The sequence below is a fragment of the Festucalex cinctus genome, chromosome 5, assembly GCF_051991245.1.
Source record: "Festucalex cinctus isolate MCC-2025b chromosome 5, RoL_Fcin_1.0, whole genome shotgun sequence".
NCBI classification, from domain to species: Eukaryota; Metazoa; Chordata; class Actinopteri; order Syngnathiformes; family Syngnathidae; genus Festucalex; species Festucalex cinctus.
This window is the reverse complement of record NC_135415.1, coordinates 27,881,018-27,895,678: the sequence shown is the minus strand read 5'-3', so window position 1 is coordinate 27,895,678 and position 14,661 is coordinate 27,881,018. Positions and strand designations below refer to the sequence as shown.

At 39.5% G+C, this 14,661-nt stretch overlaps 2 protein-coding genes across 3 annotated transcripts; one reads left to right on the top strand and one right to left on the bottom strand.

Annotated features, from left to right (window-relative positions):
* Window positions 1–23: 23 nt before the first annotated feature.
* On the bottom strand, window positions 24–7,173 carry anapc7 (anaphase promoting complex subunit 7). Its single transcript, XM_077520984.1, has 11 exons — window positions 6,940–7,173; window positions 6,092–6,278; window positions 5,875–5,994; window positions 5,553–5,664; window positions 5,309–5,462; window positions 4,386–4,528; window positions 3,436–3,553; window positions 3,042–3,238; window positions 2,257–2,481; window positions 2,030–2,180; window positions 24–755 (listed from the first exon to the last, which is right to left on the bottom strand). The coding sequence occupies exons 1-11, from the start codon at window positions 7,038–7,040 to the stop codon at window positions 566–568; spliced, it is 1,698 nt and encodes a 565-aa protein (XP_077377110.1). The 5' UTR covers window positions 7,041–7,173; the 3' UTR covers window positions 24–565.
* A 1,710-nt stretch (window positions 7,174–8,883) lies between these two features.
* On the top strand, window positions 8,884–14,177 carry LOC144019538 (ubiquitin-conjugating enzyme E2 G1-like). Of its 2 annotated transcripts, XM_077522673.1 has the most exons (6): window positions 8,896–9,079; window positions 10,672–10,774; window positions 10,859–10,956; window positions 11,497–11,675; window positions 11,745–11,852; window positions 12,712–14,177. In XM_077522673.1, exons 1-5 carry the CDS (start codon window positions 9,037–9,039, stop codon window positions 11,829–11,831), a joined length of 510 nt encoding a protein of 169 aa, XP_077378799.1. In that variant the 5' UTR covers window positions 8,896–9,036; the 3' UTR covers window positions 11,832–11,852; window positions 12,712–14,177. The 2 variants fall into 2 exon arrangements, with proteins under 2 accessions (XP_077378798.1, XP_077378799.1); XM_077522672.1 differs by having other exon boundaries at window positions 8,884–9,079; window positions 11,497–11,852.
* The last annotated feature ends 484 nt before the right edge of the window (window positions 14,178–14,661 follow it).

Below are 14,661 nucleotides of genomic sequence, written 5' to 3'. Positions count from 1 at the left end.
CAGTGAACCTTACAAAAACTGGATTGCATCCACATCAAACTTTTATTGAATTTAACTGTCCATTTTTAAAAAATATTTACAAAACAATATAAACATTTTTTTGTAATGTTTGTATTATGCATTCCAACATAACACTGATACAAACGAGCTTTATAGACATCAAAATAAAAACAAACAATGCTTGACACCACACTATATGTGTACAATAATGGCAATGTGTTAATATAGTACATAACATACTCAAATATTTCCACATCTTTCTTCCTCAGCCAAGTCACCAATTACAACAACAAATCTGAGCCCTGTAGTAAAGCAGATTCTAGCTATTCTGACCGCATTTTCAACATTTTTTTTCCCATTTAAATGTTAATTTTCCAGAACAAAATTAAACCCACCAATCTCGCCATGGTGGGAAATATAGACTCATGTCAAAAGAGACGTGAAGGATGAGCAAACAAAACCGAAAACGTGAGGTCAGTGTAATAGTTTAGGCTGATGTGATCTCGACTGGATCAGTCTCGAGCAGCACAACGAGGCGGTTCGGGTACTCGACATGTTGGCCCGGCTACTGCATCCCGAACCACTGCTCCTGGTCAGCCCACTGGGCGGCCTCGCTGTCGCTGCCCTCCAGGTCGCCGTCTTCGCCGCTGCCCTCCATGTCGTCGCCATCCAGCTCCACTGTGGCGTCGGTGGGACTTTCTTCCTTCTCCATCTTCTGCATGCCTTCTAAGGACTTCTGATCATTGGGGTCAAGACTGGGGAGGGATATGACAGGAATACTCTGTGTAACGTGACCAATTTAATATGAAAATATGATTTTGAAACTGCAATTCTGAAACAATATGTCACGTACCGTATGGTCAGACTCTAGGATGCCTTCAAGCATCGGCCAAAATTTTCCCCTTTAAACTTTTTTCGAGAAAAACAAAGTTTCCGACGCAGTGAAAGTACCCTGAATGTACCATTTTGCTTGCATAGCATTAGCAACTAGCAAGTGTGTAGCGTATGTTATTCTGTTGTCCCGAAGCGTCATTTAAGCTTTTTAATGACACCGCAGTTGGTGTTAACTGTAAAATTAGATACACTACGTTAATAATTGCATCCAGTGCATATTTAAATCCAAAACATGCTTCGTTTTTAAAACATTGCTAGCCTAGCGCTAACAGGAAGTTTAGCAGATGCTACTGGGACATTAGCATTGACTTCGGGAGTGTTTTTCCTTCAAACAACGAATATTCACACACAAGTCTTGTGGGAACACCTACCCACACATGATATAACACTACACAAAGGCACAAATTCTTCCCAATGTGTGAAAAACTAGTTATTTTAATAGAATTGAATCGCAACTTTCTTCTGTACTCACTTTAAGTGTGCACGCCGTTGATGTAAGGCACCACACTGCCCCCAAGAGGCCATCAGTTGCTATTATTTTAGTTTATTCTATTATTCCTCTTTCTTATTGTTTTTTTTGTCATTGTCCTTTCAAGTTATTTTATAAAGTTGATATTTCAAGGATTCTAAGACTTTCTTTTCTCAAAATTCAAGGATGCAAACATCCAAGGATTTTTTTTTATTTTAACACGCATTTCCACGACATGGCACAAAATACAATCCCCGAGATCCCAGGTTAGCTCAGTAAGACTTGTGAAAATAACAAGATAAAAACATATAAAAGGTTAATGCTTTACAGCAGTTGTAAACAAATAAGAATGGTTTTATTATTGACACAAAAATCTATGCAATAACCTTGTACACTTCATGATTTTTTTTTTTTGTTATGGACTTGTCATTCAAAGCAGAGAATTTTAATAGCGAAAGTTTGTGCGTAGGTGGCACCCATTGAAAAGGAATTGGGGAAGGGGTGCATATGCATTATATATATATTTGTAAATAATTAGCAGATTAATCGGTATTTTTTTTCTGTCAAAAATCGGCCTAAAAAAAATGCATATTGGTCGGGCCCTAATAAAATGAAAAAAATAAAATAAAATGGGAAGAATGTATCGCTATGCTGCTGGTGTGTTACCTGAGCGCAATGCTGTACTGATCCATGGCCTCCTGGTAGTCGTTGACGGCCACCAGGAAATCTCCCAGCATCCTGTGCAGCACGCAATCGCTCTGATTGGCCAGGGCGTTTCGAAGCAGCGCGATCCCTTCTTCGTGTTTCTGTTCCCGACCTTCACAAAAACGGTTACACGTCACCTTGCGACATCGCCGTCCCGAACGTCTGACTGTTGTGAACGCTGCACGTACTGAGCAGTTCCGCCTTTTTGACCACGGCCTTCGTGTAGTCGGGCCTCTGAGCCAGCGCTTTGTCCAGCAAGGTTTTGGCTTTCTCTTGCGTCACGGGGTCCTCCAGGCACACGGTGGCGAGAATGGTCAGAGTCTGCGCGTTGGCCCCCAGGGTCTTGTAGATGTTATTGGCCATGCCCATTGCCTCTCTGATCCCATTGGATGCCAGGTAGCAGTCAATAAGACCTGTGATGGAAGCGGCTATTAACTCATTCAATCCCAAAAACGTGTAAAAACGTTTTTAAATACTTAGTCCTTGCATCCCAAAAACGTGTTTACACGTTTTTTTTTTTGTTTTTTTTAAATGCAAGAGCATGCAGAGGGCTTTGATGCAGCTTCTGACATGAAGAGGTGGCTTAGAGCAATGGTATTATCAAAAAACGGCCAGCAGGTGGCAGCAGAGTATAAGAGATCAGCCAGAGTCATGCTGCAACAAACCTTTTTTTTGTTTCAGTGTTTTTTTGCCAGCAATGTGAATATTGACGAGACTTAACTATATTCTAATGCTAATTGCTGCAAAATGGAAACGGATAGAAATATACTTTTTTTTTTTCCTGATGGAAAAAAAAAAAGACTAATCTTTCTTTTGGTAGGTTTTATAGCAATACACACAATATTGTGTGGACCTCACAAAATCAGTAAAAATCCAGTAAAACGAAGGAGGTTCTTCAGTCAAAATGGCTGACAATTAATGAGTTAATAACTACCTAATTGAGGAGGTGAGCGGCGGCGGAAAGCGAGCATACCTTCGTAGCAGTCGAGGCGACAGGGCGCCAGACGCATGGCCTCTCGGAAATGGATGATGGCCTCCTGGACCCGGCCCATGTTTCTCAACGCCGCCCCCTTCAGGAGGAGAGCCTGCACACTGTTGCTGTTCAACTGGATGGCCTTGGCTCCCAGGTACAACGCTCTGGAGTAGCGCTTACTGTAGAAGCTGTGACAACTAACGGTGCAAACATGCAGGATGGGTCGTCAACAGTCGAGCACAAACTAGCTTTATCGGGGGGGTTTTGTAAACACTTATTGAGGTGCAATCTTTGCTTAATTTGCCAACAGTGCCACTATAATTTGTTAGTCATTATGGTGGTACTTCTAGTCTATTAAACACTCGGGTGCTCGTCTGGTCACGCACATACTCACCCCGAAATGACCCAAGGTTCCGCGTGCTGGTCTGAGATGTTGAACAGTCGCCCACCCAGGACCTCCACATCCTCCAGGTGTCCTTCTCGGGCCCACAGGTACCCGTACACATCCATCCCTGGCAGGATGCAGAACAGCACTCGCATATTAGCACGAAGGAGAGGGTTGACCAATCTTGTTTAAATAAATAATTATTTTGTTCAACAGTAAATATTTTGTTAGCTGCATCGTTATGAAAATTAAAGTGGAAGTCAACCGAATTTTTTTTTTTTTTACTGACAATAATATGTTCTATGCAGCCCCAATAGTCGAAATATGGTATTTTGATGAGTTAAGCAGCAAAATCCAGCAGTTTTTAATCAATATCAGAAGGCGGCCATTTTGCCACTTGCTGTCAACTGAAGATGACATCAATGTTGCTCGGGTCTCGGGTAACAACCAATCACAGTGCAGCTTCAGAAAACAGGTGAGCTCTGATTGGTCGTTGCCTGAGCCCTGAGCAACATTGATGTCATCTTCAGTGGCAAGTGGCAAAATGGCCGCACCCTGAGATGGATAAAAACAGCTGGATTTTGTTTCATAACTCATATTCCACAAATGTAATTCTAATCAGAAAGTCACGTTTATTAGACTAGTGATGTGACATATAGGATATTATTGTCAAGAAAAACCGAAAAGGTAAACGCAGCCACGGCGCTAGCGCAGATTAGCAGTAGCTGTTACCAAGATGACTGGAATGCTCTGCAAAGTTGTTGACATATGCGAGGAGACGACTTGTGTTTGGCGATGTGTCCACTGCAAGCGCAACAAACGCAGATCGATGACACTAATTGACTAAATGTTAGTTGGTGGCGTGCTGATGTTTGTGCTGCAGTTGGTGAGCGTTTTACTAAAGAGGTCGACGTGTTGTCATATCAAAGGTAGCCTCATCACAAATCGTGCGAATGTACCTTTAATGAGATACGGGTCCAGCATCTGGGCTTGTTCAAATTTGAGGATGGCATTCTTGGTGTCACCTGCCCTGAAGTAGACGTCTGCCAGGCTCACCAGGAGGTCCACGTTGTCCCGCAACAGAGATTTCTTCTCCAGAGAACTGACAGCAGGGCAGCGAGTATTAGAAGGTTATCGAATGAGAGGACAAAGTGAAAAAAGATTCACATGCACAATAGTGTCTCTATATCTGTTTATCTTAGCTGCTGTTGTTAATGGGGACACATTATGGAAAAATGACTTTTGAATTAATTATATACAAATAGTTGTGTGTCAGGAGGGCCTGCCCACCCATCAAGCATTAAAATATTTTCTCTGTCTACAGTTAAGTTCTGTAGAGTAAATTATTTAAAAGGTCACACAAGGTTTGAGGAACAAACCCACAACTTCAGGTTTGGAGACAGCCAATCTACTCCTTGAGCCACGCAGCTCATGCTGTGTCTTTATATATTGGCCATGTCAGCGGATGTGGCATAGCTCAGGTGGTAGAGCGGCAGTCTCCCAAGCTGAAGGCCGCGAGTTTGTTCCTCAAACCTTATGTAACTTTTTTTTTTTTTTTTTTTTAAATAAACAAGTCAAATTTAGTCAAAATCTCTCCTTGCAAAATTTACTTAGAATTTCTGAGTGAAAAATCTTTAAATGGTTTTTTTCATGCGATAGGCAAATTCTCTCATACACTAAAAATACTTTGAATAAAATTTACTCTGAATATTTTACTGTCTTCCAAGTCTAAATTTGACCCAGTTTAGAGTAAAATGTACTCAAAAGAATTTACTGTGTATTTCTGAACATTTACAGTACACAGGAAAACGAGCACTTGAAAAGATTTTGAGTTCTGTGAATGACATGAAATCCTGTCCGCGATGAAACGATATTTGCTTACCAAATGGTGTTGATGGCCCTTTGGTTGTCACCTGCATGTATGAAGGCATACGCCTTTATCCAAACAGAAAGCCAGTCCAGGTTGGGGACGCTTTGGATAACATCCATGGTCATGGATGCCACTTCAGCTCCTTTGACTGATAAAGACAGAAGGCCTGTGGAGACAAACATATCGATTTACACAAACCAAACTTTTGGGATTGGGTGAGCACATGCAGGACGGCAGGTGAAAGCGTCCTGCATACCAATGATTGCATCTAAGGCGAGCGGGCACTGTCGAAGGACTTCTTTGTAGCTCGTCACCGCAGAACGTTCCTGGCCTGCTTTCCTGTACAGGTTCGCTAGCATCATGTTGATCTAGGGTCGAACAAACACGGACAACAATATGAAAAGACTATCCAGAATTAAACTTTTAAAACCTCATCTGCACCACAATTCTTGGCACCATTTTGTCAGGTTAACTGCAGTATTATGGGATGATCATCTCTGTTTACTATATCACGTGTCTCTTTTAAAAAAATTACATGTGTTCTACTTAACACAATCAAGTGCTTCTAACTATCTTACCTTAGGAGTCCTCTGTCGAGATGGAATCCCATCAAGCACTGCAATGGCATCTTTATCCAGTTTCAAAATAGTGTAACATTCAGCTATCTTGTACTTGACTTCAATCTCGGAAGGTAGACTCTGAAAAAGAAAAAGAAATACAAACGGACTGGGTCAGAACCGGAGTGCAGAATTGGAGTTACTGCTGTCTACAAATAATGTTTTTAAATGTCCATACCTGTGCCTGAAGGTTTGCTGCAGCTCCGCCGGCAGAGGTCCGAACTTTGGATGTTTTGCTGAGCACTTTCTTCTGCTGCAGTGCCATGCTGTACTTACAGGCAGCATTACGATACTCTTTATCGTGGAAGATGGCATCGGCGTGGTAAACCAACAGCTGGTACTTTTGAGCAGGTGAAAAAAGCTCCCTTGACGTCAAACAGATACAAATTGAGGTGAACGATCTGAGACTGTAACATTTCTATCTTTCACAACAACAGTGCAAGATGTAAGACAAATGAGTGAAATTTTACTTTAAAGAATACCGACCAACTAACCATAAATGACATTTTCAGGTGAAAATGCATTACTAGTACAAAATAGAAAAGATAGAAATAAGTCACGTGTTGTTCCATGAGACATCAGGCTAATGGTTAAAAAAATAAAAGATAAACTGCGAATTATTACTACTATTATACCCAACAGAGATCACAATAGCCATTTGAAATGAAAACACAGTATTTCATATTGCAGTCAGCGAAAACGCTAAATGGTGTCCCGTAGCACGTTCGTAATGTTTACATTCTAACGCATGTCGTCCATGACATTACATTAAGTACATCGTGTGCCGTTTAACATAATAAGCCAAAATTTGAGTGGATGTCTTATGCACATGTATGTTTACATTTCGCCCCACTGTTATGATACTTCTGTAATTGGCTTCAACCAAAACCGTGAACAATTTTAGAGCATGACCGTATGTTGTTTGATGCTAACCAAAGGGCAACGCACAATAATTTTGGAGACTGAATCGAGGATGCGAAAGCGGAATAATCAGCAAATAGACGGATCCCGATTTTATATACTTACGGGTTGTTATTGCTCATCGTCAACAACAAGCTGCTCAATATACGGACGTTGGAGTGGAGACCAGCGGTGGCCATATCCCGCACATGATCCACTACATTCATTTTCGGGTAGATGAATGTTTGATTTGGGGTAACGACTCGTATTTAAAAGTTTCCGCTTACAAACGGCTAATGCTACCTTGCTAGCTTCAGTTCTTGTGTATTAAAAATGGCGCCCGATGACCCCTCTTCCGGATAATGGCAATGCTGCATTTACGTCCGCTTAAAGTATTCGACTTTCTTTGACTCGAGTAAAACAATTCTACAGAGGTGACATTCACTGAGGTTGCATAATGTTATGATTGATGCGTTTTGATTATTTTGGGTAAAATTAAATACTCGTAAACGATGGCTAAAAATGTATACAGTAGCCTACAGTTACATTCATATTATACTGTGCTGTCTACATAAATTAAGTGCAGTGAATGTCACACGCTCGCGCCAAAGAATTTCGAATCAAATCCAAACAAACTTTATTTATATAGCGCCTTTCATACATAAAATGCAACTCAAGGTTATAAACAATAAAAACATACATAATACAATAAAAAGGAAAATCATCCGTCCATCCCCACCCAACATCCCCCTCCACGCACACCTATACATGGCGGTGCACAGAGAAACTCAGGAAACTCAGGGAACACTTGAGCTAAAAACTAAAAGACGACAAAATAAATACAATTAGAAGCTAAAAGAAAACAGAATAAAAGGCAAAAGCAAAGCTGAAACACAATATGATAGCTGTGAACTAAGAAAACAAATAAAGGGGGTTAAAAAGATCATTTAAATGCCAAATTTTTAAAAAGTGTATCTTAATCTTAAGCATCCTCTTAAAAATATCAATAATCAGTGCGAACCTGATGCCCTCCGGCAGGTGTTCCATAGGTGATGACCATAGTGGCTAAATTTGGGGTTACTTATTTATTAGTGTTCTTACTCCATGTAAACATAATGAGGTTGTCAATGAACAGTTGTTCATCGAGGAAAAAATAATATGGAGCTAGATTCAGTTTATTATTATATTAGTAGTAGTAGTAGTAGTAGTAGTTACAGAGCCAGACATAGTTTTTATTGCTTCGTGATGCCATATTTTCTGAAGAAAATATAGATGACTAACAACGTGCCTTCTTGTATCCTATTTAATTTCATAGCTCTTTTATCCACTCTTTTATTGAGGAAAGCGAATGTACTTGTATTTATGTCATGGGTGATTTTAATGCGGATATCTCTGATTTCAAGTCCATGTTTGGTCAGCACTTGATGCAGTTTTGTCAAGATAGTAAGTTAAATCTATCAAGTCAGGATTTTTTTTTTTGTCAAGTGACAGTTATACATATGTGAGTGAAGCTTGGAGTACAATTTCATGGTTAGATCATTGTTTGAGCTCTGTGGACGCACATGAGGGTATCGAGGATTTTTGAGATCTTGTATGGAATGGCAACAACAGATCATATGCCAGTTTCCATGACGCTAAATGCAGAGAATCTCCCTGATCTAACACACAACAACAATCATACTAGTGATGAAAAAGTGGAATGGTCTAAGCTCACTGATGATGATCCCAGTCATAATGAAAATCTGTGCAAAATGTATGACTTAGTTGTGGCTGGACTAAAGGACTCAAGTGTACCATTTTGTTTGTCTCTTTCATGTTATTTTATGGACCTTTTTTGTGTCTGAAATAAAATGTGATTGATTGATATGTGCAGTATTCACACCGTGATATTAATTCTGTGACTTTGTCCGCTCAGACAGCCAATGTTTGTTGTTGAGTGAATTTCTGAACACGGTCGCATGACTAGCATCTGTAATGTGGAAATGGGCGAAGCTGAAGGTCGAAAGCACCGTTGTCATCTTTTGTGAATGCGATGCGGACTCCCCGTCACAGACGCACTCGCAAGCTGTCGATAATATGCACGCATGCGCACAACTAAAGGCAGCAGCTGAACCTTATGTCAAAACACAGAGGGAAATCGGCAGCAGGCAGCAAATCTGGGCGAGCTTTCATTTTCCTGGGTGTATTTAGGAAAACCGGATTTTTCAATAACGTACACATACCATGACCGAACAATCAGCGTTACTTCTTCGAAAACAACTTGCAGGTAAATGATTCTCACTGTGCAACGGGGGGAAAGTAGTCAAATGTAAAGTTTACGTAGCTATGAGCTACGTTCGTGACTTAGCCACGCAATGCTATCACGTTAAGCCCACAAATGTCAAATTAACACGGTGGCTTCTGGTTGCAGGAACAGATACAGTTGCGGCTAACTGTCGTCTAGTGAGAAACCGAATTTCATCGTTAACATGGGTTGACTAACCATTTAAGAAACTAAAATAGAATCGCCAACGTAGCGTGGCTAACGGGTTAGCGAGTTCCTCACTAGTTAGCTGACAGAACAAAGGAATTATCAGTACATGGACCCAAAACCAGATTTAATCACTTTTCGCTAATGACGGAGCGTTACAAATCACAGCGATTTTCAATGTGAAACTTTGTAGAGTCAAATTACAAACGAACCAAGTGTTTATGGGATTATCTTCAATGTTACTCGTCCGAGTTTTGCTTTTTTTGTGTTGTGTGCGTGGACAAACGCAGGTCGTTGTTGCTGACTCCAAATCGCAAACTAATTGTTGTCCAGGTGGCGTTTTCTGACAGCCATTGACTGTATTGACAGCATTCATCGTGCTGCTCCAACAAATGCACGTCCCACTCATCTATGATGATACAGTGCGGGCACACGATGCCTTCTGCTTACACAATGACTTTCCAGCTCGATCTGATTTTTTTTCCCCAATCCAAAATTATGAGAAATCTGTTATTTGTTTCAAATGCGAATGGTAAAGTAATACAGCATTCTCGAATTAATATTATTTACCATATAATTTAGTATGTTTACGTGCATATGCAGGGTCAATGTTGACTATTTTTAGAATCGATTATGCTATTTTTCTATCGCTGAATCAAATAAGGTAAGAATTTTATTTTGCAAAACCCTTTTTCCTTGATCATTCTTTATTGATCACTTTGTTGTATATTTGGATTAAAAAACTAAACAAACATTACACACATAATAATGATAATAATAATAATAATAACTATTATTATTATTATTATTGTTATTATTATTATTATTTCTGGTATTTCCACAATGCAACTCAATGCAAATGTTTCGGCCACCGAAGACGTATTGGATTGATTTTGCTTGTGACTACTAGCATAATACAAACAAACCAGACGCAAACGGCAGTTCATCACATTTTGAAGTCAAAATAATCCCCACAAATGAAATTAGAATGATCAAGTCTGATGCTTTTCAATGCACGGACCACAGAGAGGTTCTTTTCGCCATCATTACAAGTAGTTGTACCCTGTGGTGGTCATCACGTTATCTATTATTGATTTAGCGTATAGCATTAAACTAGCTAATTAGGTGGCCATTCGGCTAATTTATGCTCAGTTGTTTGTGCTGTATGAGAGCGCTACTACACAACAAAATGATTATAGGTCAGGAATAGAGGACAAACAACACAATTTTACTGGATTCATAACTTTACCTCGCTGTGGAAGTTCATTTTAGTGTGTGTTTGTGAGCAACATTTATTTGCCAACTGTCATAAACGTGCGGCTTAAGGGCCATCAAAGTCTTGAATGTTGTGCTTTCTCATTTAAACCAGCCCTTGTCTCTTCTTTCAGAGCTCAACAAGAACCCTGTGGAGGGATTTTCAGCAGGTCTAATAGATGATGACGACATCTATAAATGGGAAGTTGTGATCATTGGTCCCCAAGATACCCTTTTGTGAGTCAGCACAGTTTCCTATCTTTTTTTTTTTTCTTTCTCCGGTGCAAACTTGGTTAAACTTGGTCATATTTTCTCTTCCAGTGAAGGAGGTTTCTTTAAAGCCTATCTAACCTTCCCATATGATTATCCTCTTCGACCTCCAAAGATGAAGTTCATTACTGAAATCTGGCACCCGAATGGTAAATGCTCAGGAGTCACAAATGCACACTAAGCTTGGATGATATGCAGAAGATCAGATTTTTTATTTTTTTTTATGTCCATCCTTTAATCCGATGTAGTTAACCCTAAAGTTGTTTGAGGAGGTCGGGGCAGTCAAGTTTACGCAAACGCATCCATGCATCCCCCTACAGTAGATGAAGCTTTACACACTCGGCAGAGTCATGCTGAAGCAGATGATAAAAGCATTCTTCAAACTCTTACCTCAAAGCCCGGCGCATATACTTGACCAATAATAATGAAGGAATGAAATTATGGGATTAAATTATTCAGGAATAACAAGAGTAGCGGTTAATTGATAGGCACTCTCAAGAATTTTCTTCATAGTGAGTGAAACTGAATACATTTTTTAATATCTATCAATTATCTGAATTCCGAACCACTTATTGTTCACAAAAAAATTATTTGAGTGGTATTCTTAATTTAGAGTTACAAAATATTTCATGCCATGACCTGTCAATCACCTGAAAAAGACTTTTGCTTTTGCACATGTCTCCAAACAGTTGCAAAAAACGGGGATGTGTGCATCTCCATCCTACACGAGCCCGGAGAGGATAAGTTTGGCTACGAGAAGCCCGAAGAGCGCTGGCTGCCCATCCACACGGTGGAGACAATCATGATTAGCGTTATCTCCATGTTGGCTGACCCCAACAGTGATTCACCAGCTAACGTCGACGCCGCGGTGAGTTCAAGCCATCCTCGTGATGTTGGCGCGTGCGGTGTCATTAAAATCTGCACGTTTCCTTCACAGAAAGAGTGGCGGGAGGACCCGAACGGTGAATTCAAGAGAAAAGTGGCACGTTGTGTAAGAAAAAGTCAAGAGATGGCCTTTGACTAGGAGTGGGTTGCGAGTTCCAGGGTAAGAACGCACACATTTTTATGAAGTTACTTTTTAATGACTTGTTAAATGATTTTTTTTCTGTGATGGTGCCATTTAAAACTAATCAAAATTGTCGTTGTTCGATTGAAAACCACCTGGTCATGCCTCAGGTTTTGTAAAAACATGGTAAAACAATTTTTATTTGACTGACGAAGCACCAGAAGCATGTTCTCACAACAATTTCTATGTGTTGTGCTGTACACGTGTACGTTTTCAAATTTTGATATTTATAACTTCTTAATCAGCTCAAGAACGGCCCTCTATAAAGAAAAAAACAGATTTGTAGACAAGCCAGTTGTGTACCATTTAGTTTCTAATGATGGGTAACTTGCAACACAAAGGAGCATGTTTTCTGGTGCTGGTCTGCAAGGGAAAAAAAACAAAGCAAGGAAAACATTCAATATTTGTATCTGTTTCCGTTTCACAGCAATTAGCATTAGAATATAGCTAAGTTTCATCAATAGTATGAGTCACATTCCTGGTAAAAACATGGACAAAAAGAGCTTGTTGCAACATGGCCCTGGCTGATCTCTTATACTCTGCTGCCACCTGCTAGCCATTTTTTGTAATAACTAGCATTGCTTTAAGAAACCCTTTCATGTTATAAGCTGCATCCAAGCCTTCTGTATGCTTTTGCATGAAAAAAAACAAACATTAATAATAAAACGTGTAAATACGCTTTTAGGCGTGAAGGACAAAGTACTAAAAAAAACGTGTTTACACGTTTTTGGGTTTGAATGAGTTAAAATATTGCATGTAAATTTGTGATGTAATGTAACTTGATGACCCGCTTGTAATAAATAAAACTTTTTATTATTATTTTTTTTTCTCCCCCCAGTTTAGGGAAATGCCTCCAGAGGGAAACATTTCGACTTCCGTGCCCCTTGTTTTGCAAGACGAAAGGAATTGGTTGGCTTGCAACCAGGTTTGCGCAAGCCGTTGTCGTCTGTCACGAGAACAGCAAATTTGAGAACACTACCAGCGAAATTAATTTACTTCCTACCTGGAATTGTATATTTAATTTTATTTATTTTGGAAAACTGATGTAAAATATGTCACTACTGTAAATTAACTTGCTTTTTTTATCTGCTGCTGAACAGTTTCTACTTTATACTACCAGGTTTCTTATGCAATTGAGTGGTCAAGATTGAGTGGAATAAATGGAAGCCTGTTACTTTGACATCATCCGCTGTCGTCTCCACCACATTCTGTACACGTCAGCCCGGCAAATATCCATCAGTGATCAATGATCCCTTCAAACTCTCTCGTGTCTCGTCATTGTGAACGGAATGGCTTCCTGTGCTCAGAGCCATGATCTCCCCGCACACGCATGGCTAACATTAACACTAGGTTTGTGCCAACTTCTCAGGATTCAACTCTTAATGTTGCAATTCGCACTCGGTGGGATAGACTTACCGGTAATATTGCTTATATGACCTTTCTTGATCAATGAAGATTTCTTTCAACTGCCACCACCAAAAAGGATCCGTAGGGGGAGAATTCGACAAGCTGTAATAATTCTGGCTGTGTAGTATGTTACTGCTGTGGCATCTGATGTTACCTCAGTCTGGTTGAGTTCTCAATGTGGGGACGTTTGGGCCTCCATTAGCTGGTTAGTACGTTGTTGCACGTCGGGCTTTCTCTGTGGGTCATACGTTTCACGTTTGCTTGGGTTTAGTTGCTGAAGACTGTCGCGACAGGTCAAACTTTCACCTTCGGTTTTTCCTGGTGCACGTTTAGCCAACATGTATAATGTTAAGGTCAGAATTTGGGTTTTATTTTTGCGCATGAAGTTGACACAAACACTCATTGTTGTTGGAGAAAGAAACAATCCTGCATAAACATTTTTTTGATTTTGTTTTAAAGTACACTGGTTAAAATATAATAATTTCCTCCTTACTAATGACTAAGCCATGGCATGAATACCAATACAGACTGATGACAAAAACAAACCATCTTATGGCACATGCAATCAGGTGTGAGTGAGTTGAACATGTGAAAGACACCGTTTACAATGTACATCCTGGGTGAATGTGATGTGTAGTCTGAGACTTGTCTTGGCTTGACGATCATGTCACTGCTGTCAATGTTTTACGTCACAATTTTCTAACCTACCACGACCTCCTCTGACCGGTGTTCACTGTATTTGCACAGATTCGATGCGATTTTCAAATATCATCAAGCAATATGCTCTGAAAATGGTGTCCAGGTATCCACACTGTAACGTTGCAACTTGTTTTGTTTTCCATTTTGTGTCAATACAATGTATATTGGACATGATGCTCAATAAAGTGTGTAAAATGAGTTTTCTTTGAATATTTAGGTGAGGCTTTGTTCTGCATTCACACATTAGATCTGTTGTTCCACAACCCTCAAGTTTAATAAATTTTGGAAATTGTGTAAAACTTATAACTAAAACAATACAGTGATTTCTGATTTGCAAATCCTTGCATAAGATTACGATTTAATGATGGCACAAAACTTTTAGTGCAAAAAATTCATTATATACATTTGCACAAAAAAACCCCTCAAATTTCTAAAGGTGCAGTGTGAATTTTTTTGTATTTTTCAGTGTTTAAAAAAAAAAAAAAAAAAATGTCAAAGTAATTGCACAAACTTCCATAATCACATTTTTTTTTTTTTTACTTTTACTTCTACTTTTTTTCTTCAAAGTATATTTACAATCAATGACTGTTCTAATAGAATTATTTGAGCCTTAAATAGAATACTTCTGTAAAATACAACTGTTAAAACGATTAAAATGGACTAAAAAATTCTCAGAAATTTT